This window comes from Chiloscyllium plagiosum, unplaced genomic scaffold (genome assembly GCF_037043375.1).
Source record: "Chiloscyllium plagiosum isolate Xiang-an unplaced genomic scaffold, Cpla_swu_hap1 HiC_scaffold_45, whole genome shotgun sequence".
NCBI lineage: Eukaryota > Metazoa > Chordata > Chondrichthyes > Orectolobiformes > Hemiscylliidae > Chiloscyllium > Chiloscyllium plagiosum.
The window spans coordinates 9,603,432-9,629,130 of record NW_028270183.1 but is presented as its reverse complement, the minus strand read 5'-3'; the positions used below and the strand labels follow the sequence as shown (position 1 = coordinate 9,629,130).

Below are 25,699 nucleotides of genomic sequence, written 5' to 3'. Positions count from 1 at the left end.
AGTGAATCAAAGAGTTGGTGCAGAATTAAGTGTCTATTAGAAGGTTAGATTGGTGTCCAGTTTTAATAACTGGATGTTTTGTACTGATTGAACCTGCAGACTGAAACACTATCCTTATTGACACAACATCCTCGCAGTCAACTACTGATTTCACCTTGGCACATTTTGCGAGTTCCTTATATCGTGCATAACTCATGCTTATGAGAAAGCAGGAACGAAACTGAAAGAGTAATTGGGAATAAAGTGAACTTTCTTGATCCTCCAACAGGATAAGAAATGCAGTGTGGTCCTAAGGTGCAGGACCAAGGGAGTGGGACTAGTTGAACAGTTCTGCCAAAGTGCTCGCAGAAGAACAACAGACTGAATAGCCTCCTTTTGTGTTGCATTATTATATAAATACATGAATGCTGCCTGAGCCAGCAAGTGAAGGAATTTTTAAAAATGCCATGGAAATAACTCCACAAAGGCCAGTATCCCATCACCAAGTCACACTGTATTTACGCACAAACAGTTCTTGACTGTGGCTCTGCTTCATACAGAGTCAAGCACTAGGATGTCAGTATGTCTGACACTCATCCTTTTTATGTCAGCCCGGACTCCCTGATTGGGCCAGATTAACAGTCCCAGTTATTTTATCTGGGATGCTACTGGCTGACCTTGTTCCAATCACTACAGACAGGGCAAATTGTCATTCAGTCTAATTACAGCTTACATTTATATAGAGCCTTTACATTACAGAAACATCGTAATCACTTTATTTAACAATTTGCACTGTACTATATTTACTTCAGAAATAAATGTTATAATATAGAAAAGTGGTGGACTGGTGGTCGGAAGGAATGAGATCAAATGGGCTACTGAGAACTTTATTTATTCACCCCTTTAGTGTTTTATATTTGTGTCAACAATCTTGAATTATTGTTTAGCCTGTCATGTTTACTTTTTTTGGGAGTATCTGATTCTCACACTGGAGACAGGGTCCAGCTCGGTTGGTTAGTGGGAATCCAATGGAATAGTTCAGTTACGGGTCAGGGCTTAAACCAAAGGTCTGAACATAATATCAGAATTCTAGCTTTGGTTGTGTGAGATGCAGTGCTTTGAGTAGAAGACTGGTTAAATTACTTCCCTACAGGTTACATTAATAGTGTTATTTTTAATTTATTCACGGGATGAGGACATCACTGGCTAGGCAGCATTTATTGCCCATCCTGTGACGGTGCTGCTCCTTTAACAGGGTTATGTTGTCTTTGGCTTTTTTTTCAGAGACGTTGTAAAAGACACAAACTCCAAAAAGTCCACGTTTGAAGGGTTTCGGGGCCAATTTGATGATAGCTAACATATATTGCCTCACGCAAAAGGTTTTTAAGTGAAAAAAACACTTGTACAATGAAAGGGGAGTGGCCAGTTCTCCTGGCTCAGCTTTTCTCTGGTTTGGTCTGGTCTGGCTATTCACAGAAAGCAGGCAGACAGTTGTGAAGCTGCTGGACCCAAAGAAGCAGGTTGATGCTGATCCTCCCTCTCTCTGACATCTCTCCTCTAAGACCCTGGGTTTGATTTTATCTTTTGTGCCAAGGGGTGTTAATGGGGATTGTTGCAAGTATTGGGAACAGCAACGTTAAGTTGGTATAATTTGTTGGGTTTTCGGATGGTTTAAATCATACAGTATTCTATTCTCTTTTGTTTGTGCTTCATTCAGTAATCTTGTAAATAAATTGTGTTTTGTTTAAAACTAAATGGTTTGACCAACTGCATCATTCCTGGGATATCCGTGTTACACCTCCATAAAACAACTCACAGAGTTAGGGTCTGGGCTACTGTTTTGAAATGTTTTGAGGGGGTCTGGCCTGGTCCATAACAATGCTTAATTGCCAACAGGGCAGTTAAGAGTCAATCACATTGCTGTGCGTCTGGAGTCACATATAGGCCAGACTAGCTAAGGATGGCAGCTTCCTTCCCTAAACAGCATTAGTGAGCCAGATGCGTTTTTCCAACAATCAGCATTGGGATTCATGGTCATCATTAGATCCTTAATTCCGGATGTTTACTGAATTCAAATCCCACCGTCTCCCCTGGCAGGATTTGAACTTGGTTCCCCAGAACGTTATCTGGGTCTCTGAATTAACAGTCCAGTGATAAAACCACTAGACCTTCTTTATACAGGGGTTAAAATGAGTATTGAAATTGTTTTGGGGTAATGGGCTGTGGGGTGCAAGTTCCCCACTCTAGTTAAATAGTGAGTATTAACATCTTCTAAATTACAGAGAATAAAGTAGCAAAATACTGCAGATACTGAAAACATAAAGTAAAATTGCTGGGGAAACTCAGCAAGTCTGTCAGCCTCTGTGGAGAGAGAAACCGAGTTAACATGTTGAGTCAAGTATGGCGCTTTTACAGTTCCAAAGAAGAGTCATTCCAGACTCAAAATGTTAACTGTTTCTCTCTTCATAAATGCTGCCAGACCTGCTGAGTTTCTCCAGCATTCTCTGTGTTTGTTTCAGGGAATATAATTCCAGTTTGTGTAATTCCTCCTCATAATGTAATCCCCGGAGCCCAGGCTTCATCCAATAAATTTGCCCTGAAAGGCTATACAAATCTTTCTGTAGGTGTGGAGGTCACAGCAACTCGAGGTGTGGTCTAATTGGGGCTTTGTTCTAAGTAAAGCCTCCTCCGTGTAACACAATATCAATGACTGCTAAAGGGAACTGTGACTGAACAAATAAAAACGATACTCCTTCCTAAAGACTGTAAAGGATTGGTGGGCTTGTGAGTGACAGTCAGGCATGACGGAGGTTTGCAGCTGATACTTAATGAGCTGCTTTTCGAGTTAATTCTCTTCAATAAACCCTTCCAGCTCAAAGGTGTTCATGACACAATGCTGTGATAATCATTATCCGCTAGATATTAATTTGTCTCCTTGAAGAAAGAGAGTGACAGAGGTTATTATTTGCTGTGTTTTCGGGAGGGTTGTTTGTTCTGGTGAATGATCTTCAGTCTCTCTAAGGTGCTTGGAACTGTTCTCTGAGATTCTAATTAACTGAGCAACACTAAGGGTGGATGTTACACTCTGAAGTTAGGAGAAAGGCTTATCGTTTAGTGATATGTGATTAAGACCTTTGTCTGGCCGAAGAAGCCTTTGTAATTACTGGGTCTTTTGTTCCTATTTTGGGAGCATGATGCGACAGTGAATCAGCGAGCACCCCTGTATCAGACACAGAGAGAGAGAGAGAGTTCCAGTGTTTACACAGGAGACTGGATTTACCTTATCCCGAGCAGCCTCAACGCAGTGACAGGTCTTACGCCCACATCTTCCATGCAGTGGATTTCTGCAATCTAAAGTGTCTCTTCGGGCAAGAGGCAAGAAAGAAAGACTTAAACTTATGCAGCATGTTTTACAATCTTCCAAGTGCTTTATAGTGGAGCTAGCTCAGCTGGCTGGACACCTGGCCTGCAGTACAGAGTAATGCCAACATTGGTGGTGGTTTAATTCCTGCACTGGCTGGGGTGACCATCAAGGTCTCTCCCTCTCAGCATCTCCCCTCTGCTGAGATGTGGTGACCCTCTGATTAAACCATCACTAGTTATCTCTCTCTCTGTCTCTAATAGGAGAGTGGTTCTATTGTCCTCTGGGGCTATGGTGACTTTACCTTCCCGTTACAGCAGAGTGCTTTCACAGCACTCAATGTTTGTTAATGTAGGAAATGCCACAGCCAGCTCCCACAGTAAGCAGATAGAATGACAACAGCTGTTTTAGTGATGATGACCAATGGATAACTGTTAGCCAGGACATCAGGATAACCTCCCTGCCTTTCACAACAGTGCTGGAAGATCTTTCATCATCATATGAGGAGATAGATGAGGCATCACTTTAACTTCCAATCTGTACAACTGCATCTCCGCCAGTGCAGTGAGTTCTGTACTGGAGTACTCGATGGGCCGAATGGCCTTACTTCCACTCCTATGTCTTATGGTCTTATGATACTAGCTTTATTTTAATGTTTAGTTCTCAGTGTGGGACTTGAATCCACAACTGCCTAATCCTGAGACGAGAGTTTGAGCTTCTGATCCAGAGCTTGATACCTCCATGGCCAGAGTTCTCTGACAGATTTTTTGCTTGGTATGGGTAATGAGGCAGTAAAGGTAGGGTGGAGGTCTTGCAAAGCAGTGGGTAGCATCCCTTCTCTCAGTTCAAGTCTCACCTCTGGACTTGTTGGCAAACAGAACATGGGTTTGGAAAATGTTCAAGTAGATTGATTATTAATCTGTACCTCCTTCCAATAGATCTGGTGGTATAGGCTAAGCGGGAAATGGCATCATGCTACCGTCACCGGCCTAGTAATCCAGGGATATAGGTAATGCTCTGAGAACCTGGATTTAAATCCCATTGCAGCTGCTGGTGGAGTTTGTTTTCAGGAAAGAGTTAGATATAGTTCATCAAGCTTAGGGGATCAAAGGTTATGAGGAGAAAGCCAGAACAAGATACTCAGTTGGATGATCAGCCATGATCGTATTAAATGGTGGAGCAACTCAAAGGGCTGATTGGCCTACTCCAGTTCCAATTTCTATGTTTCTCTGATTAGTAGCAAGCAATAGGGTGAGACAATTTCTGGGTCAACTATCACCAGGTGTCAATAGAAATGCACTGGTTTGCCAGTCATATTCATGCACCAATGAGGTGGAAGTATACAGTTGCCAATGGTCTTTTAGTTGCCAATGGTCTGTGGTACCGGACAGAGATGGACGGATAAAAGCAAAACACTGTGGATGTTGGAAATCTGAAACAAGCAAAGAGAATGCTGGAGAAACTCAGCAGGTCAGGCAGTGTCTGTGGAGAGAGAAGCAGAGTTCATGTTTTTGAGTCCAGTGACCCTTCTTCAAGCTCTTCCTCAGAGAGGGATGGATATGGGTGCAGCTCAGTCAGGGGTAGGCTCAGAGGTTGATTGGCCCAATCCTAGGAAAGGTTTAGAGGGATGCTATCTAATGGCAGTTGATCAATTTAGAAATTCTGGTCAGCATGGACGAGTTGGACCAAAGGGTCTGTTTCTGTGCTGTGCATCTCTATGATTCTATGATTCTTTTTAGTCATCTGATCCACAAATGTGCACATGGTAACAGATCTTTTTGCTCTGATTTTGTGTTACAGTTGTCGAACCAGCAACAGGAAAAGCTTGATTCTGACCAGCACGTCGCCAACTCTCCCACGACCTCATTCACCACTCCCGGGCCATCTAGGTAAGGCATCAATTCCTCGCTGCTCAGCAACAGATGGGGTAGGCTCAGGGGATTGAGTGGGGGTAGGGAGGAATACAAGTGGAGGTGAGAAATTTAAACCTGCAACTGTGGGATAGTCCTTAAACTCTTCATGGAATTTGGGTTTACATCCATCGAGGATTGGCTCTGAAGTCTCCAGGAATTAAAGGTTAATCTCCAAAATAAGGAGGGGGCAAAGTCAGGCAAAGAAACATCAGAGGGCATTTAAAAACTGGCATTAGTTGATGAATCGGTGGAAGTCCCACCTCTTTGTACCAATGAAATCCAACTGCAATGAGGCAATGAATTGGCTTCCAACATGATCAAGGTCCCCACAGTGCAGGTATCCCTCCCCCAAGAGCTGCTGACCAATTACAGACCGATAATTCTCCATTGTCAGCAGTGACACCGGAAGAAGTGGTTGCTGCAGGTAATGCAGGTCTCCACCAGGGATTGATGCTGGGCCGTTGGATCCACTGGGGGAGAGGGACGCTAACAAAGTGAGGAGACGGTGAAGGATATGAGGGTGGTGGTGGTGAGGTAGCTTTCATCCCTCCACCCTGTGCCCGCCCACCTGAAACCAACTCCACTCAATATGTCCACCTTCCAGGTTCGGGGCCTCTCATTAGGGCATTGCATGTCTGTCAACAAGGCGCCCCACAGACAAAATTTGACAGGCAGCCTTTGAGAGTGAGGGGGAGGAGTGAGACCTGTGTGAGTGCTGTTAAATCCCTGAACTACTAGATTGTTATCAATTCAAATTTCACCACCTGTCATAGCAGGATTTGAACCCACAACCCCAGAACATGGATTATTAGTGTAGTGACATTACAATTACCCCACTGCCTTCTGCCCTGAGCCATGATTAAATCCTTGGTGTCTCAGGGATAATTGCCTTTGAATAGCTCATTAATGAATCTAATTGACATGCTCCTGTCAGTCCTGAGGAAGGGTCACTGGACCTGAAACGTTAACCCTGATTTCTCCCCACAGATGCTGCCAGACCTGCTGAGGTTTTCCAGCAATTTCTGTTTTGGTTTTTGATTAACAGCATCTGCTGTCCTTTCAGTCTTCATGCTCTGTTGGGATTCCCTTTTTAAGTCCTTCCTGCTCCGCAGTCCCCACTAAAATGGCGCCAGTTTTCACAACTCATGTTTCTAGTCAGCCTTCCATATGTTATTACATACTTATGAAACAGGTAGAACTGGAACTCAGGCCTCCCTGCTAACGGGTAGGGTCACTATCACTGCACCACAAGAGAGTCATGGCAGTTTTCACAAAGTTGGCATTCAGAATTGGGTACAGCTGCCTGATTCTTTTCTCAATTACTTTAAATCCATGTCCTCTGCTTGTAGCATTTCAGTCCCAACCTGGAACCCATGTCAATGATGGCAGGAGATGTAAAGCAGTTCACTTAATTTCCTGCAGTTTTCCATCTTGATTCCTGAAGGTAGCAACCATATGGTTTATGGATAAGTAAGACCATAACCCATTCTTCATGTGCTAACCTGGGCTGTGAAACTATTCAACTGTGGGAGGTATCAGAGAGAACCCTTAACTTGCTTTTGTTGCAGGTTCACAAGAGCTTAATTTCCAGCACAGGGTCCTGATCCTGTGCTCCCGAATCTTAACGCTGGCTGATTTCTATTGCAAACACCACCCACATAACACCACCCTGGCCCCAACCCCAATCTTAACCTTAACCTTAAGCCCAACCTTCCCCCGACTCCTGAATATGTGTTGCCCATTTCTGATTGCCTATGCTAGCTAATGGTTAAGTCAGAGTCAGAAGATAGTTTTAAGTTTAATTTTTTTTCAGTTGGTTATTGTAGTGGTTAGGTATTGAACATATATACATGAGGCTGCATGTGGTCTTTAACAAAATAACACAAGTTTATCACATAAAAAACAAAACTGCACATATAACAGTTTATAAAGATCATAATGCTAACAGCAAAGCAAAGTTTCAATCTGTTTACCAAAACTATCCTTTTACAGATATTCAATCCCAGAGAAATATCACTCCTGTTCTAATCCTTTAATTTCCTTCTTTGCTGACATTTTTTCAGGTCGCCTTCTTGGATTGCGGAGACAGGTTTACAATGTATTTCCACGCATGCTGGCATTAAACCTTTGTGATATTATGATGGCAGAAACCTCCTTTCAGTCCAGACAGCTTCTGTAAAAAGTCTCCCCGGCTTGAAGCTTCACAGACTTAACCCACTCCTAGTAGGTTGACCAGTTCCCTGAACTGCGAACGAGATTCCCCTGCTGGGAGGAAACAATTCTTCCGTCTGAACTGAATCCTCATTCTTTCAAAGTGAGATCAAAACCTAGCCCCTGATTCGAGACTCTGATCTATTTTCTTTCTGTCTGCCATTACTCAGCAGTATATACAACTCATCCATCAACACCCCAGGTGTTCTCCCAGGCAGTTGGCAGAATCACATGACTTGCTGGAAATGATGTCTCCTGTTCACTGTTCGAAATTACCTTCTGACCTCTCTAAAACAAATACCTTAACAGAACTGAAAGTACACATCTGCCTCTATTTAAAACAAAATCTAAATCCCAAATGGTAATAATGCATAATATAAATATTTATCACAATTGTTAGGTCACTTTAGAGAGCAGTTAAGAGTTAACCATGTTGTGGGTTTTGAGTCACATGTAGGCCAGACCAGGTAAGGATGGTCCTCACTAATTTTTAATAAGTGAAGCAATTAGGTTTTTACAGCATTCAGTTATAGTTGTCATGGTCACCATCACTGAAACTGAATTCCAGATGTATTGATTAATTAGCATTCTACTTGCTCCCATGATGGTGGGTGAAGCTAAATCCCCAGACTGTTAGCCTGGGCCTCTGCATTACCAGTCCATGACATTACTGCTAATTACTATCTAGACTAGATATGTGGTTAAATGTTTGAGGAGTGAAAATAGAATCATCACACTCCATCCGGCCCTGCACGGAATGAATGATATGCTAAAGTTTTGTCTGTCCAAAACCACTACCAGAAGCAAGGAGATATGACTTATTCTCCACAATTAAAGAGTTTTTGAAATAAAAAAAATCTCTGCTATAAATCTTCCCTACAAGTGTGGCAGCTGATTGCTGCCAAGTGATTCATCACAACGAACATAATCACATGCACCATAATGAGAAGAAAGTGTTTGGGATGGGAAATTTGTAATCTACTTATTAAACTCATCCTCTTTTGATGTTTGCAGGTGTCTGGCACTTTCTGCTGCTAATCAGGCTGCTGCACTTGCACACTGACCTTGACGTGAGCTCCCTGCTTATACTTTAATTTTATTCATTTACACTGTTTTATTTTGGGAGTGCCAGGAAATCTGGTCTTGTCTTTGGGAGTGAGTGCAGAGGGAAGTACAAAATATGTACTGGGCAGAGCCAAGTGCCCGTGAGTTACTGTGACTTTAAGATTAATTCAGTTATCTCTATCTAGATTCTGTTTATTTTCTCCCAGTCCCTGTAAAAGGCAGTGAGACTGTTGTTGGGATCCCATGGACTAGATGTGTCAAATAGCACATGTGTAAAAGTGAAATACTGAGGGTGCTGGAAATCTGAAATGAAAGCAGTGAATAGTGGAAGAACTCAGCATGTCTGGCAACATCTGTGGAGAGAAAGCAGGTTAATGGTTTGAGTCCAGTGACCCTCTTTCAGAATGTCACTGGACTTGAAATGTTAATCCTGTATCTGCCTCCAGAGATGCTGCCACACCAACTGAGTATCTTCAGCACTTTTTATTTTTAACATCTTCAGGATCATAGAATCCTTATAGTGTGGAAGCAAACTGATTGGCCCATCAGGTCCACTCTGACCCCTCGAAGAGCGTTCCATCCCACTCACCCTATCCCTGTAACCCTGCACATCCCATGGCCCATCAACCTAACCTAGACATTCCTGCACATCCCATGGCCAATCCACCTAACGTAGACATCGCTGCCCACCATGGGCAGTTCAGCATGGCAAGTCCACCCAATTGCAGTTCTTTGATTTATTATACATGTAAGACTAAGGCCGTGGGTTAGAGGGGGTGGGGAACGTGGGGGTGGTGAGAGAGAGGTGATGTGAGAGAAATAGAGGACAGTCAACATGCAGTTATTTTCTGAATTTATGGAATTCAATATTGGGACCTAGAAAATGAGGAGTTGGTTCTTGTGCTTGTATTGTGCTTCATTGGAACACTGTTGTTGGTCCAGGACAGAAGCTTTAGCATGAGAGCAAGGAGGTTGATTGAACTGGTAAGCAACTGGAAGGTCAGAGTCAGTCCCAGGGTAACGGTCACCAAATCTGTGTTTGGTCTTGCCAATATAAAGGAGACTGACCGCATTGTGAGCATTGAGTACAGCGTTGGTAAAGTGTGGTGCTGGAAAGAGCACAGCAGATCAGGCAGCATCTGAGGAGAGTCCTGATGAAGGGTCAAGCCTGAAATGAGAACTCTCTTGCTCCTCGGATGCTGCCTGACCTGCTGTGCTTTTCCCAGCACCACACTTTATCGACTTCTCCAGCATCTGCAGTCCTCACTAATTCCTTGTTGAGCATTGAATACAATAGACTAAATTGAAAGATATCTTTTATTGAAAATTATACTTTATTCATGGAAGGAAATCTTTACGTACATACACAGTTAATGAAACCATTCAGATCTAAACCGTCTTTACTTACAGAGAGAAAAACAAACATTGTGGTTTGGCTTTCTCTAACTTATAATTAACATATAGGCATTGGGAGGGTCTGATAGCTGAACAGACCCCCGTTATACCTTGGCAGAAAGACCTTGGTGGTAATTGCCCCAAGCTTTAATTTGTCCTTCATCAAGAAGTCCTTGGAATGTGTCAGTCTGCAACACCCAGTCGGAGTCAACTGTTTCAACTGGAAGACCAGCAAGTTTCAGGCAGACCAAAGAGCGTCTTTCACCAAGTTGATGGTTCTCCAGGCGCAGTCGATGTTTGTCTCGGTGTGCGTCCTGGGGAGCAGAACGTAGAGCACAGAGTCCCGCAAAAGATGTGCAAGTAAAACGCTGCCTTACCTAGAAGATGTGTTTGGAGCCTTAGACACTGTGGAGGGAGGAGGTGAATGGGCATACGTTACATTTTCTGTGATTGCAGGGTAAGGGGAGCAAAGAAGTGAGGCTCAAACAGCTTTCTTCTCTGCCATAATGACGTTACGCCTATTATATAGGTGATGAGAGCTGTCAATAAACACCTTACTATCAGTCAGCAGTAGCTCATGATAACCCTTCACACCCTCCACTCTATTTAGATAGGCAGACACTTTAACAATTGATCTACACAATTCAGTTTGTGTCTGGACTTCCCTGGCATCGGGCCCATCACTACATTTGACGACATTGTATCCATTTAACATCTGGTGTTTCTGGTTTCAGCTCCAATGTTTAGACAGTCTTCCTGTTAATGATTTGAATGTAAATAATTTTGATAATTGACCTTTCCTTACTTTGTTCCTTTTGTTCAGGCAGCAGTCCCTTGGACAGTCCACGGAACTTCTCTCCTAACGCACCCGCACACTTCTCATTTGTGACCTCTCGAAGGTGAGGGCAGATCTTACTGCGCTGCTGCTAGTGGTGGTGGTGGTGGTGGTGAGGTGTGGGTGGGGTGACAATTTTCAGTTGTCTCTCTGAGACATGGGCATTGGTCCTATCGTTATGATTAGGCAGCACAGTTTGAGAAAGTTGATATGGCAATTTGTGGAAAACCAGGGGAGGAAACAACTCAGAATCCCAAACTCTAATTCCAGGATTGGTCTGGGAGTTTGTTCTTGATTGTGTGTCCTTGACTGCATTTGGGCAAAGGATCTTAACATTCACTGAAAGCAAAAAGAAAAGGTCAAATCCCACCCTTCAATAATTTTGTGGAATAAATTAATATGAATGCAAATTGACTACTGCACACGGATACTGATGTTGTGCTGTGGTACTCAAGAGGCTTTACTGGCAAACTGTCTTTTTGCAGGGATGTAACATGACAGAATTAATAAAATATGGAACATTGAGTCATGTTTGAGAGTGCTCAGAGAATTTACATATAGGACAGTTGGTCTCAAGGAGATAATTAAACTTCCAAACCTTGACAGTTAACTGATTGTTATCAGTGGACAGTAGCTATATCTGTACTTGCAAACTCTGTGTTATGTGAGTGTGCATTGTATATGTGTGTATTTGTCATGTATTGTGGGTGTATGTGTTGAGTCATGTGTGCCATCAATGTCTGTATGTCATCAATGTGTGCACCGTCTTTGTATGTTTTACGTGTGCATGTTGTGTGTCATGTATGTGTGTTGTCAGTGTGTATGCCATGTGATAGTGTGTTTATGATGCATATGTCATCAGTATGTGTGTGCATGCATGTGTACATCAGCATATGTGCATGTCACGTGAGTATGTCTATCATGCATATATGTCATCAGTATGTGTGCATGCATGAATGTGTGCACCATCAGTGAGTGTGTGTTTGTCATGCGAGTGTGTGTGTTATTAGTGTATGTATATTTCATGTGTGTGTCTTTGTGCGATATGTTGGGAGAGAGTAAGTGCAAATTGGTGATAGAATTGTGTGTTTATGTGTGACTGTCAGAGTGGTCTAGATGAGTACAGTGTAAGTGAGGCTGAACTGTAGGCTATAATCATTGAGCTATGTTTAGTACACAACCCTCAAATGCTCCATAGGAAAAATAGCCTTGTGTTTTACAACAGGATTTCACAGAGTGTCCCAAAGGGCTCTGCAGCCAATGAAATATTGTTTTAAGGCTAGTCACTGTTGTAACGTAGGAAGGGTGGCAGCTAATTTGTACACAGCAAGCTCCCATGAGCAGCTGTGAAACAAATGACCAGTTTCACCTGGTTTTACCTTTTGGCTGAAGAATAGATGTTAGCCCAAGACACCCAGAAGAATTCCATGACTATATCTAAACATAGTTCTATACGTTCTTTTAGCAGAGGGAGCAAGTGGGAGAGTCGCAGTCTGGAGTTTGCCCTCATTTTATGAAATGGGACGTACATCGACAAGATATGTTTTGCAAAATTATAACAGTTTGTTCTGCTTTAACATCTCGCTTAAAAGGAGGTGGTGTTTCCTCCATCAATTCCACACTCATTGTGAATCTTTTGGTCTCTTCTATTTTCACTTGTGACCTTGCTGGTTCTAACATGGTTTGGTTGTAACAACAAGGGCTGCAGAATCTTTGGCCAATAGGTCATTCTGGATGTGAGTGCAGACTATTCAACTGCAGAAGCATCACATTCAAATCAAAACTGACATGCACCCCTGTTTTGAGCAAGTATTGACTACAATAATCAGCTTCTGGATTATTGGTGCTGGAAGAGCACAGCAGTTCAGGCAGCATCCAAGGAGCTTCGAAATCGACGTTTCGGGCAAAAGCCCTTCATCAGGAATAAAAGGGCTTTTGCCCGAAATGTCGATTTTGAAGCTCCTCGGATGCTGCCTGAACTGCTGTGCTCTTCCAGCACCACTAATCCAGAATCTGGTTTCCAGCATCTGCAGTCATTGTTTTTACCTCGTACAATAATCAGCTGCCAATACTGAATGATTGTCCCCACCATACTCCCTCTCTTCAGGGCACTGAGGCACAATGCAGGACTCCACTTGATAAGATTAGCACTTTCAGGAGAATATCAACACTGGCAAGCACTATTATAATTTTCATTCCTTTCGAGACCAGGTATTTATGCAGTGAGCAAAGTGGCGATTAACCTCAGGAAGGTAGCCTGTATCGAGGGTGAGCGCATGACAGGGTCATCAATGTTTTTGCTCTGTACCTTTCTCCACTCTTGTTTCTCAACGGCTTAACCTGTTTCTTTCCTTTCAGCCACGGTCATCGCACTGACAGGTAACTCCAGTCTGTGTTGTGGCTGTGTTAGCTCTGATGCTGTGCTCAGCTCTGTGAACTGGCTGAAGGTGGCAGCCTTGTGGAATGTGGTCCATTGGTCCTCTCAGTTGATGGTGTTGTGTGACCAGGCTTCCCTTTATCGTGTGTGTGTGTGTGTGTGTGTGTGTGTGTGTGTGTGTGTGTGTGTGTGTGTGTGTGTGTGTGTGTGTGTGTGTGTGTGTGTGTGTGTGTGTGTGTGTGTGTGTGTGTGTGTGTGTGTGTGTGATGCATGCTAACTTTTGATGTGTTATGCTTTTAAGATTGATGAATTGGCAACTAAACCAACTCAATGACCCTGCACAAATAAGGAAAGAATTACTTTCAAAATGTCAGAAAGCATCTTCCAACCAATAATATATATTTGCAATATTAGTCATGGATGGAATGTTTAAACATGTCAGCCAATTTACTCACAGCAAGCTCCCATAGTCAGAAACTAAATTATTTCGAGATAATGACTGTTTAGTATGAGTTGCAAATATTGGCTAGGACACCAAAAGCAGGGGAGAAAACTTATTTGAAGTTTCAAAGATTGGAGCCTTATTTGAGAAGGTAGAACTTTATTGTCTCATCTGAATGTCTGGTAGTGTAGCCCTCCTTCAGTACTGCATTGGGCTCAATGTTGTGAGATTTGAACCATAGCATCAGGACTGCCCACTGAACCACGGCTGATACTGGAAGTGATGTTGAGGGGATAGCGGGCAAGATCAGGCTTGGTTGTGATGGAATTTCCACTGCACTCAGCAAGTGCTTTAGGACCACAAGTCAAAAGCAAAATTGATGTACAATTTACTCTCCGAAATTTGAGACTTGGCATCATGGATGGATTTTAAGGCCCTCCCCCATGGCAAATTTGGAAGCGAGCCACATGTGAACTAGCTGGAGGGTGCTGGAGTGGATCCTGCTCTCTTCCTGCCTCTGAGCTGATTAAGCCTGGGGTGGAAAGATGACTGGATGCTCTTCATGCCCAACCTACCAAATGAGGCCCACCCCCTGTGGATAAGTAATTAATTAATGCATGTTAGTGATGGACAGGATAATCATCTCAGGCTTGTATGTGCACGTGTGTCTGTGTATGTGTGCCTACATGTATGCATGCACGTGTGTGTTTATGTGTGAGCTGTGTGGGTTCGTAAGTGTTTGTGCGCACGCACGTGTGTGTGTGTGTGCTTGTATGTGTGCATGTGCACTCAGTGTTTGTTTGAAAGACATGACACCAGGAAATGAGGTGGAGTCCACAATCTCTGTCACTACTCTAGGCCCCCTTACCCCTCTCCCATAACTCACGTCCCACATTCACTCACCCACAGCCTGGCTCTCTCAGCAATCTCAGGCCTCTCTTTTGGAACATTATGGGTGATACTGCCTGAAACAGACGACTGCCTGCATCTGATTAGGAATATGTGTAGGGGTGGAATTTTGTCCTGGAGCCCTTGATTCCAGGGATGGTTGTAGTTTTTGGAGGCCAATCATGTCAGCTCCAAGACATTTCTGCTGGAGTTCCTCAGAGTCCTAGGCCCAAATACCTTCAGCCGCTTCATCAATGATCTTCCCTCCATTATAAGATCAGAAGTGGAAATGTTCACTGATGATTGCACAATGTTCAGCATCATTTATGACTGTCAGATACAGAAGCAGTCCATGTGGAAATGTAACAAGACCCAATAGTATCTAGGTCTGGGCTGACAAGTGGCAAGTAACAATTGTGCCACAGAAATGCCAGGCAATGACCGTCTCCAACAAGAATGAATCTAACCATCACCCCTTGACATTTAATGGCATTACCATCGCTATTAGCACCCTGAGGGTTACTGTTCATCAGAACCTCAACTGGACTACAGTGACTACAAGAGCAAGTCAGAGACTAGGATTTCTCCCAAGTAACCCACCTCCTGTTTCCTTAAAGCCTGCACACGACCTAGAAGGCACAAATCAGGAATGATGATGGAATACTTTTTATTTGTCTGTCATAGTGCAGCTCGAACAACACTCAAGAAGCTTAGTACCATCCAGGACAAAGCAACCAGATTGATTGGTACCCCCATCCACAACCATTTGTCCCCTTCACCACCGGCACTCAGTAGCAGCAGTGTGTACCATTTACAAAAATGCACTGCAGAAATTCACTGGACTCTGTGCTATATTTTGGCACTGGCTGGAATTGTGTTGCTGCTTTGGTTTTCTTCCTGACATTTGGGGATGTGGGTCCCCCACTCACACAGGGGCAAGAATTCCTCTTGCAGCAATTGTGTAATGTCAAGAATTCACTATTTTGAGGAACATCACAAAATCGGACTCCAGAAAGGTCTTCCATTCTGAAATGAACGAGGAGAAATCAAATCTTTCACTAACACACTGCAGACATTGACTGAAGGAATTTTTACCCCTCAGTACTGATTGTGCATCTGAGTGTGTATGTTTGCGTGTGCATGTGAGTGTGTGTGTGTGTGTGAGGGTGTGTGTGAGTGACTGCATGACTGTGTGTGTATGTGTATGTGTGTGTGCACGTGACTGTGTGTGTGCGTGCAAGACTCTGTGCATGTGTGAGTGTGTGTTTTGAGGCATTGCTGTTTTAAATGCTGAAATTGAGTCCCTTTCAGACAGAGTAAAAAGTGAAACATTGATCTAATTTCTTTCTCTCATTTAGAAAGGTTGCGACTCTGTCTCCCTAGTGACATCAGCAGAATAAATTAGCACAATTTAATGCATTAATATTTGAAAACTCTGCAATTGGAGTCATAAAAGAAAAAGAAATAATGAAAGGGCTAATGGTCTGTAATTTAAAGGAAGAATAGAAAGTACCATGTGTTCAGGAAGGTCACACCCAAGGTTAAAGTGCAAGCCTGAATTCTCCTCCCATTATTTTAGTTTTCATTCCGAGATGGAAATTCTCATTTGTTGCTTCTGAAACCTTCAAAAACAAGGTTGAGGATTGAAGTTTTTATTTGTGCTGAGCAGAGATTAAAAGTTTGAGGTATCAGCCATGATTTAATGGTGGAACAAACTCGATGGGCTGAATAGCCTAATTCTGCTCATTCTGCCTCCCTGCCACCTTCTTCAGTTTGCTTGTAATTGAAGCCAATGCTGCACTGTTGAGGTATGGAGCCACTAGAGTTCAGAATGAAACATTATACTGTTTGCCTGCAAGCCCCATTAAGTGAACAATTCTGCTTTGAAGTTTATTGATCCCTGTAAAAATACATATTTGGCCAGACTGTCAGCAGGCAATCGAAGAACTGCCAATATAATCAAGATGCTAATAAGGGTTGTAAGATGTTACTGCTTTAAGACTGAAAAGTGACTATGTATGTTGTTCTGTATAATGCCTCCTATTGCTTTTCCAGGGCAGATGGACGTCGATGGTCCCTCGCCTCATTGCCATCCTCGGGATATGGGACCAACACTCCCAGCTCCACCGTGTCTGTATGTGATACCTCTCTCACTCTGACCTTTAGTACATGCATAAAGAGCCAGCTGTGGTTCATGTCATTGCTATGATGTACTCTATTGCTGAGCCATTGTAACTTGGCACTTTCACTCAATAACAGCCACTTGGATTTATATAACACCTTTGACTTCTTTTAAATTCATTCACGTGATGTGGGTGTCGTTGGTTAGGCCAGAGTTTATTGTCCATCCCTAATTGTCCAGAGGGCATATAAGAGTCAGCCGCATTTCTTAGGGCTGTGGAGTTACATAAAGGACAGACCAGGTAAGGATGCCATTTCCTCAGAAGGACAATTGTAAACCAAATGGGCTTTACCAACAATCATTTCAAGGTCACCACTGGATTCTTAATTCCAGATTTTTAGTGAATTCAAGTTTTGCCATTTACCATTTGAACCCATTTCCCCAAAACGGTACCTAGGTTTCTTGATTAATAGGTCCAGTAATTATACCATCCGGCCATCACCTCCCTAGTAAAACATCTGAAGGCATTTCATAGGAGTGTTACCAAAGCAGATTGACTGAGTCACATGAGATATTAGGGACGTATGACCAAAGATTGGTCAAAAAGGTCAGTTTGAAGCAGAGTTTTAAAAGAGGAGAGAGCGGTGGAAGGGTTTAGGGAGGGAAGTCCAGCTTTAAGGCCCGGAAGGTTAAAGATATGGCCACCACATGTGGAGCAATGAAATTCAGGGATGTTCAGAGGCTGGAATTAAGGAGGACAGAGACCTCAGAGGCTACAGAAATGGCGAGGGACAATGTAATGACTGTTGGTTTGGCCTTGGGCGTTCCATTTTCCAGCAGGAGTTTAAGATGTCTATGGTATGACATCAGAAGAATGTATATGTTTCACTAAATTGTGTGTGAGTATACAGTAGACATTACTGTGCAGCATATTGTAAATATCACACTTCAGATGCAAGGTAGTCTTGAAAGAAAAGAGAAAAGCTTTAATCTTCTGACATTCAACTAAAACGCACAACTGCTTTCCAATTATTTAGTAAAAATGAAACTCTTGTGGCCTAACCGCCAATATCTTTCTGTTAGATATGAGCTCCCCTTTCACCAAGGCTGACTGAGTTAACAATGTTAACATAGCATTCTAAATAGGATCTGACCCAAAACTGTACACACTCAAAGCACGACATCCTGCCCTTTGTATTTCAGCCCGCTCCCCCTCCTTGAGATAACAGCTAACAATCCACTAGTTGTTTTGAAAGCTTTGTGCACCAATTTAAATGATTTATATATTGAAACAGTCCAAACCTCTTCACTCCTAGTTTCTCTCCATCTAACACTCTGAATGATAACAGAGCTCTAGAGGGTTGAATGTTGAGGGCAGGTTACATAAACCTAGCTTGTCTATCCTTGGGTTTATAAGAGTGATGGCTAATTGTTCAAGGTGTTTAAAATATTAAAAAGTTCCCGATAGGATGGAAATAGTGAAAGTATTGGAGGAATTAAGAATGAGAGGACATAACATTAAGAGCCAGCTTATTCAGGAGGGAAGTCAGGAAAGACTTCTTCCCACAGAGGGTCTTGCAAATCTGGAAACTCCTGTCTCACAAAGGAGCTGTGGACAGTTAGTGCTTTCAAGATTAGGGTTGCTAGGTTTGTGTTGGTAAGGATCTTAAGGAGATTTGGAGCTAGCAAGTGTTACAGATTTGAGGTACAATCATAGTCATAGAGTCATAGAGCTCTACAGCTCCGAGAAAAGGCCCGTCAGCCCACTGAGTCTGTGCCAGTCAAAAACAAACACTTAACTACCTTAAGGAGAAAGTGAGGACTGCAGATGCTGGAGATCAGAGTCTAGAGTATACTGCCAGAAAAGTACAGCAGGTCAGGCAGCATCCGAGGACATTCTGATGAAGGACTCTTTCCTGAAACGTCGATTCTCCTGCCCCTCGGATGCTGCCTGACCTTTTATGGTTTGCCAGCACCACATTTTCGATACTTAACTACAATAATCCTGCCCTCTAATCACTGAACCCTTGACCAAGGGGTAAAATGTCTTCCTGTCTATCCTATCTATGTCTCCCATACATCGTCTAATTGCATGAAGACATTGAATGGTCTCCTCCTTTTCCTCTGCCCCCCTCCTGGATGTGGGAGTTGGAGTGAAGAAACTTGAATTCCAGTGTAAGTGTTCAGACTTAAACCTAATGGTTGGACAATGAGTATACTTTAGGCCTTATGTCAGCAATGCCTTAGGAAAGGAAGGAAAGCATGTTTTGCTCATTTTAGGTTGCTGGATCTCCTCTCATATTTGTGTCTTGTTGTTTGCATTGAAACACTGCAGTCATCATGCTCGTCACAGGAGAAGCTTCATCAGTTGCCCTTCCAACCCACAGTGGATGAACTGCACTTCCTGTCCAAACACTTTGGCAGTACCGAGAGCATCACTGATGATGATGGCGGGCGACGCTCTCCAGCAGTGCGGCCACGGTCTCGGAGTCTCAGGTCAGTACTTGCAGTCTGATCCACCATTTTGGAATCTCCAGCAATGAACCGTGGGCCATTTCGACCACAAGTGGGCAGCATTGGTTCAGTTGCCCCCTCAAGCCTTGTTCATTGACAAATGAAATGAGGGTAAGATAGCCTTACATTTCACAGCCAAAGTACTTTAAACCCAGCAAGGTACATCTCAGAGTGTTGTTGCTGCTGTAATTGAGGAAGCAGTTTGCACACAGTAAGCTCCCATGAGCAGCAATGCAGTAAGTCCAGATAATCTACTTTTAGTTAGGGATTGAGGGATTAATATTGACAGAACAGCAGTGAAAACTCCCCTGCTTTTCTTCAAAGTTGCACGGTATGGTCCTTTGCCTGATTAATGTCTGATTATAGCATTGGAGTCAGCCTAATTGACCCAATATTCTCTGCAGTCAAAACTCTCCCTCCATGTGAGAATCTATTACTCTGTTTTCCTCCATAATTAAGCTCTTTGCATTAATTCTTGTGGGTATTCAGATTATGAACATTGCAGAGTGAGCCAGCATTTGTTATCCACCGCCAATTGCCCTTTAGACGGTGGTGATGAGCTACCTTCTGAAACCGCTGCAGTCCCTTGTGGTGTACATTTGCCCATGGTGCAGGAAGAATCAGGATATTGACCCGGCGATGCTGAAGGCACAGTGATATATTTCCAAGTCAGGATGGCATGTGGCTTGGAGGGGAAGTTGCAAGGGGTGGTCTTCCCATACATATGCTGCCCTTATCCTTCTAAGTCATGAAGACTGTTGAAGGGAGGGTGGAAGGAGTTGGAAGGTGCCATCAGAGGAGCCTTTGAAGTGTTATGACAGCGCCCAGAGATGTTCTCTGAAACACGAATTGGCATCCTGTCTCTGGGACACACACAACAAACAACCCCACTGCCCTGTGCCCGACCACTTCAATTCCCCTTTCCCACTCTGCCAAAGGGCATGCAAGTTCTGGGCCTCCTCCATTGCCAACTCCTAACCACCTGATGCCTGGAGGAAGAATGCCTCATCTCCCGCCTTAGGACCCTCCAACCCCATGGTGTCAATGTGGATTTCACCAGTTTCCTCATCTCCTCTCTCCCCACGTCATCCCAGATCCAACCCTCCAACTGCCCTCTTGAATTGTCCCACCTGTCCATCTTCCTTCCTATCTATCTGCTCCACTCTCCACTCTGACCTATCACCATCACTCCCCACTTGCATCTACCTATCGCCTTCCAAGCTACCTTCCCCCCAGCCCTACCACCCCACCTATTTGTCTCTCAACATTCCCCCCACATTCCTGATGAAGAGCTTATGCCTGAAACATCAACTCTCCTCCTCCTCGGATGCTGCCTGACCTGCTGTGCTTTTCCAGCGCCACACTTTTTGACTCTGACTCTCCAGCATTTGCAGTCCTCACTTTCTCCTGTGTGTGATAGAGTCATGGAGTCATAGAGATGTACAGCATGGAAACAGACCCTTCGGTCCAACCCGTCCATGCCGACCAGATATCCCAACCCAATCTAGTCCCACCTGCCAGCACCCAACCCATATCCCTCCAAATCCTTCCTATTCGTATGCCCATCTGGTCAAGATCCTGTTGTAATCTGAGGTAACCCTCTTCGCTATCCACTACACCTCCAATTTTGATGTCATCTACAAACTTACTAACTGTACCTTTTATGCTCGCATCCAAATCATTTTTGTAAATGACAAAAAATAGAAGACCCATTGAGCTCAATCATTGCTTGCTTCATGCTCCTTTGTGCTATTGAATTCCACATGTGTTTCAGTCACTTTTATCCTACTTTCTAGAAGATTCAATTGCAAATGGAATGCAATCATTTTCCAGGCAACACACATTCCCACACAAGCCAAACAAGTATCTGCCCAGTGTGAATGAACATTTCAGCACCTCGGAGAGTGCTATGTATCACTTAGGCCATAGTGTTCAAAGTTAAAAATCACACAACACCAGGTTATAGTCCAACAGGTTTAATTGGAAGCACAATTAAACCTGTTGGACTATAACCTGGTGTTGTGTGATTTTTAACTTTGTACACCCCAGTCCAACACCGGCATCTCCAAATCATGACATAGTGTTGTCTACTAATTAACAGATTGTATGATAAACTCCCACCCTGGAAAATAACAGGTATGTAAAGCAGGAAGATTATCACGGTGACAATCAGGATGATCTGTCGGACAAGGGCAAACCCTGGAAAGAGAAGTGCTTTACCCATTGCTGAGGTTCAGATCCAGTAAAGTGAGATTCCTTCCAAGCCACCTAGTGTCCTGAATTGGAACTACATCGCTATTCCTTCTCTATCATGAATCTTTGTCATGAAACACAAATCCTGCAACACCTTTCCCAGCAGCCCTGTATCTGTGGTTGTACAGGATGAACTGCAGAAATTCAAAACAGCAGCTCACCACCAGCTCTTTAACGGCAATTCAAGATAGGCATTAAATCCTGTGATCTGTAGTGCCACCCACATTCTGTGGCAGAATGAAAACAAAGGGTGCATTTATATAGTACCTCTCATGGCATCCTGTGGTGTTTTACGGCCAACGAAGCACTTTATTTATGTCTTATCACTTGCAGAAACCATCAATGAGTTTTCATATAGCAACATCCCTTAAATGGAACTTAAATGACAATATAATGTTTTTTGTGATGTTCACTGAAGGATAGTTGTTAGCCAGTGCACCAGGGAGAACACTCCTCCTTTCAGACATTTTAACTCCACCAAGAGGTTTCACCTCTTTACTACAAGATCTAATGTCTCTAGATCTTGAACACAGGTCTGTTGAAAGGGCCTTGAACCATTAATACTCCAATCAGAGGTGCGAGTGTTACCCATTGAGCCACATTAAGGTCTGTCTCTCAATAAAATTAGTTTTCTTAGGATATGGCAGTGGTGATGTAGATGTCCCTGTGCTCCCACAATTGGGACAGTAAACCTGGAAACACACATTTTGTTAACTGTGGATTAATAGGGCTAGAGGACTGAGATGGTGAACACCCATTTTAGGAAATTTCAGAAGAGATTTCGCTTTTGCACAGATTTCCTTTAAATGGCACTTCTTGTCTCTCACTCAAAAGACACTAAGAATACTGATCTATGTTCTAATAACAGTCATTGTGAGTTGATACCCACCACTTTTTGACCTTCTTTTGATGACACTGAATCTGAATACTCACTGAAAAACTAGTCAGTTCAAGCAGTTATTTATGACTAACCCCTCAAGACAATAAAATGTAACGCCTACCAAGAGAGTAAAAGCAGAGCCATTTGAAGTCAGTGTTAGAGGAGGCATTTATCCATGGGTTTGATGGACTAACTATCGCAGGCCTGGGTGGACATTAGCCTAGTGTGGGTGAAAATGTGCCCAGTGTAAAAGAGAACAAAGCCTCATGGGACAAGCCCAGTGTGGAGCTTATGGCTTAAGAAAGACTATAATATTTAACTTTTAACTTTATTTATTTATTTTTCTACTTTATGCTGTGAAGAACTGTAATGTTGAACTTTTTAACTTATTTCTTTATTTTTCTATTTTTGTACCGAGGTACCTTTATATCTAAGATGGTGCCGGGAATGGCTACTTTGTACACTTTTCATTGTACTTCTGTACTCCCGTACTTGAATACGTAACAATAAAATCTAATTCTAATTCTAATGCAATTCATTGCAGCCCTGGCCGCTCTCCTTCCTGCTATGACAATGAAATAGTGATGATGAACCATGTCTACAAAGAAAGGTTCCCAAAGGTAAGGATTGTCCTTGGGTCCATTTTACTCATCCAGTTAATCAGAATGCTCAATCAAGCCTGTCACTGTCACTATTGACATCGCACCAGTGCTAATATACTCCTGACCTTCAATTCTGCAGTAGGCGTGGGGGTTGCTGGGGAGGTTGTAAGTTAGCAGCCTTGAATATGAAATGTGAAACAATTTCCCCCATGAATTACATACTGAGTTGTACCATTGTTTAGCTTTCACTAAGCGTTGCCATCCCCATTAGTTTTCCTCCCGAGTATAGACTACACGAGTCACAGGACCATTAAAATATCTGCCTTCAGCTTTAAGCAAAGCTTATAAATGGAATAATTCTCAAAGTTTTTCGTGTGGATCTCCTCCAAGGTTCAGATATTAGTTATGTTGCCTCGCGATATGAGATTGTGGTGTGTTCAAGTACCTCTGTGTAGCAATAGTTACGTTGTAACTCCTTTCAGTTTGCTTTGTGGATGTGTGAGAGCTCCACAGAGATATTCACTTCCTTTAGTCTCCAGACAGCAAAAGAAAGAGAAGGAACAGAATTCACTGTAAGCATCAAGGAGCCTGTGAAGAATGGAAGGGCAATAGTGAAGCATGTGGAGTAGAGACTTTGCCATGAGCCAGAACTATAAGAGACTCCAAGCTGCATTCTGTCAAGATGCATAATTGGGGAAGATTTCTTTTTTAATCTGTATCTAATCTGACTTTGAGAACTGAAGTGAAAATGTGTTGCTGGAAAAGCGCAGCAGGTCAGGCAACATCCAAGGAGCAGAAGAATCGACGTTTCGGGCATGAGCCCTTCTTCAGGAATGACGACGGATGATACGATGTACATGGAGGTTGGTGGGGTGGTAGGTGAGGACCAGTGGGGTTCTGTCCTGGTGGCGATTGGAGGGGCGGGGCTCAAGGGCGGAGGAGCAGGAAGTGGAGGAGATGTGGTGGAGGGCATCGTCGATCACGCCTGGGGGGAAATTGTGGTCTTTGAAGAAGGAGGCCATCTGGGTTGTACGGTATTGGAACTGGTCCTCCCAGGAGGACCAGTTCCAATACCGTAGCTCCCAGGAGGACCAGTTCCAATACCGTAGCTCCCAGAAGGACCAGTTCCAATACCGTACAACCCAGATGGCCTCCTTCTTCAAAGACCACAATTTCCCCCCAGACGTGATCGACGATGCCCTCCTCCACTTCCCGCTCCTCCGCCCTTGAGCCCCGCCCCTCCAATCGCCACCAGGACAGAACCCCACTGGTCCTCACCTACCACCCCACCAACCTCCATATACATCGTATCATCCGTCGTCATTTCCGTCACCTCCAGACAGACCCCACCATCAGGGATATATTTCCCTCCCCTCCCCTCCCCTATCAGCGCTCCAAAAAGACCACTCCCTCTGTGACTCCCTCATCAGGTCCACACCCCCCACCAACCCAACCTCCACTCCCAGCACTTTCCCCTGCAACCGCAAGAAATGCAAAACCTGCGCCCACACCTCCCCCCTTACTTCCCTCCAAGGCCCCAAGGGATCCTTCCATATCCGCCACAAATTCACCTGCACCCTCACACACATCATTTACTGCATCCGCTGCACCCGATGTGGCCTCCTCTATTTTGGGGAGAGAGGCTGCCTACTTGTGGAACGTTTCAGAGAACACCTCTGGGACACCTGGACCAACCAACCCAACCACCCCGTGGCTCAAAACTTCAACTCCCCCTCCCACCCCACCAAGGACACGCAGGTCATTGGACTTCTCCATCGCCAGACCATAGCAACACGATGGCTGGAGGAAGAGCGCCTCATCTTCCGCCTAGGTACCCTCCAACCACAAGGGATGAACTCAGATTTCTCCAGTTTCCTAATTTCCCCTCCCCCCACCTTGTCTCAGTCCCAACCCTCGAACTCAGCACCGCCTTCCTAACCTGCTATCTACTTCGCCCCCACCCCCACTCCGGTCTATCACCCTCACCTTGACCACCTTCCACCTATCGCATTTCCAACGCCCCTTCCCCAAGTCCCTCCTCCCTACCTTTTATCTTAGCCTGCTGGACACACTTTCCTCATTCCTGAAGAAGGGCTCATGCCTGAAACGTCGATTCTCCTGCTCCTTGGATGCTGCCTGACCTGCTGCGCTTTTCCAGCAACACATTTTCAGCTCTGATCTCCAGCATCTGCAGTCCTCACTTTCTCCTTTGAGAACTGGATACCTACAACAGATCCCCAAAATTGAATTATTGCATTCCTGAGACTCAGCAAAAATGAGTACAGTATTCACAAGGAGAAAAAAAGTGCATTTAAGGAAAGGTTTCCTCTTTATGTATGTAAATCTGAAGCAACACCTGATATTTAATGAAACTCTGCGTAATCAGATTGTAGGTCTGTGATTCTAATTACAAAGTTCTCGAGTTTCACTTGACACTCTACGATGGCATTTGAAGCTTTTTGCTTGTTCATGTGAATCTATCCAGTATCTAGCTCTGCTGTGAATCTGTGAGAAGGTGAACCTGCCCAGTGTAATCATGCTCATTTTATGATTAAACTGCTGAGGCTTTTTATGGAAACTGACTGTACTTTAATCTGAAATTATTCATGTGAATGCTCAAAATCCCTCTCCATGAAACTGCAAGCCTTCATTTTTACAAATAAATGATGAAACTTAATATTTACCTCAGACGAGAAACTTCAATTATTTTGCACAAGAAATCTTGTATTACTCGCGATTAAAGATTATATTTATTCCCAATCTCACTTCAATTGACGTTCACAGCCATACAGCGAGAGATGTTTGGTGCAACTTGTTAAATATGGTGAAACATTTTGGGTGTGATGCAGGGAGACAGCGCAG

At 43.7% G+C, this 25,699-nt stretch overlaps 1 protein-coding gene across 8 annotated transcripts in view; it reads left to right on the top strand.

Annotated features, from left to right (window-relative positions):
• Positions 1–25,699, top strand: part of mast1a (microtubule associated serine/threonine kinase 1a) — a 162,523-nt gene that overhangs the window by 74,433 nt on the left and 62,391 nt on the right. For 5 of the 8 annotated variants that reach the window (XM_043694926.2, XM_043694928.2, XM_043694927.2 and 2 more), the window contains 6 exons: positions 5,141–5,229; positions 10,748–10,823; positions 13,118–13,138; positions 16,522–16,600; positions 18,924–19,084; positions 22,780–22,855. In XM_043694926.2, coding sequence (XP_043550861.2) covers positions 5,141–5,229; positions 10,748–10,823; positions 13,118–13,138; positions 16,522–16,600; positions 18,924–19,084; positions 22,780–22,855 — 502 coding nt within the window. The remainder of the gene's footprint in view (positions 1–5,140; positions 5,230–10,747; positions 10,824–13,117; positions 13,139–16,521; positions 16,601–18,923; positions 19,085–22,779; positions 22,856–25,699) is intronic. The other 3 variants (XM_043694931.2, XM_043694930.2, XM_043694929.2) reach the window with 1 other exon arrangement.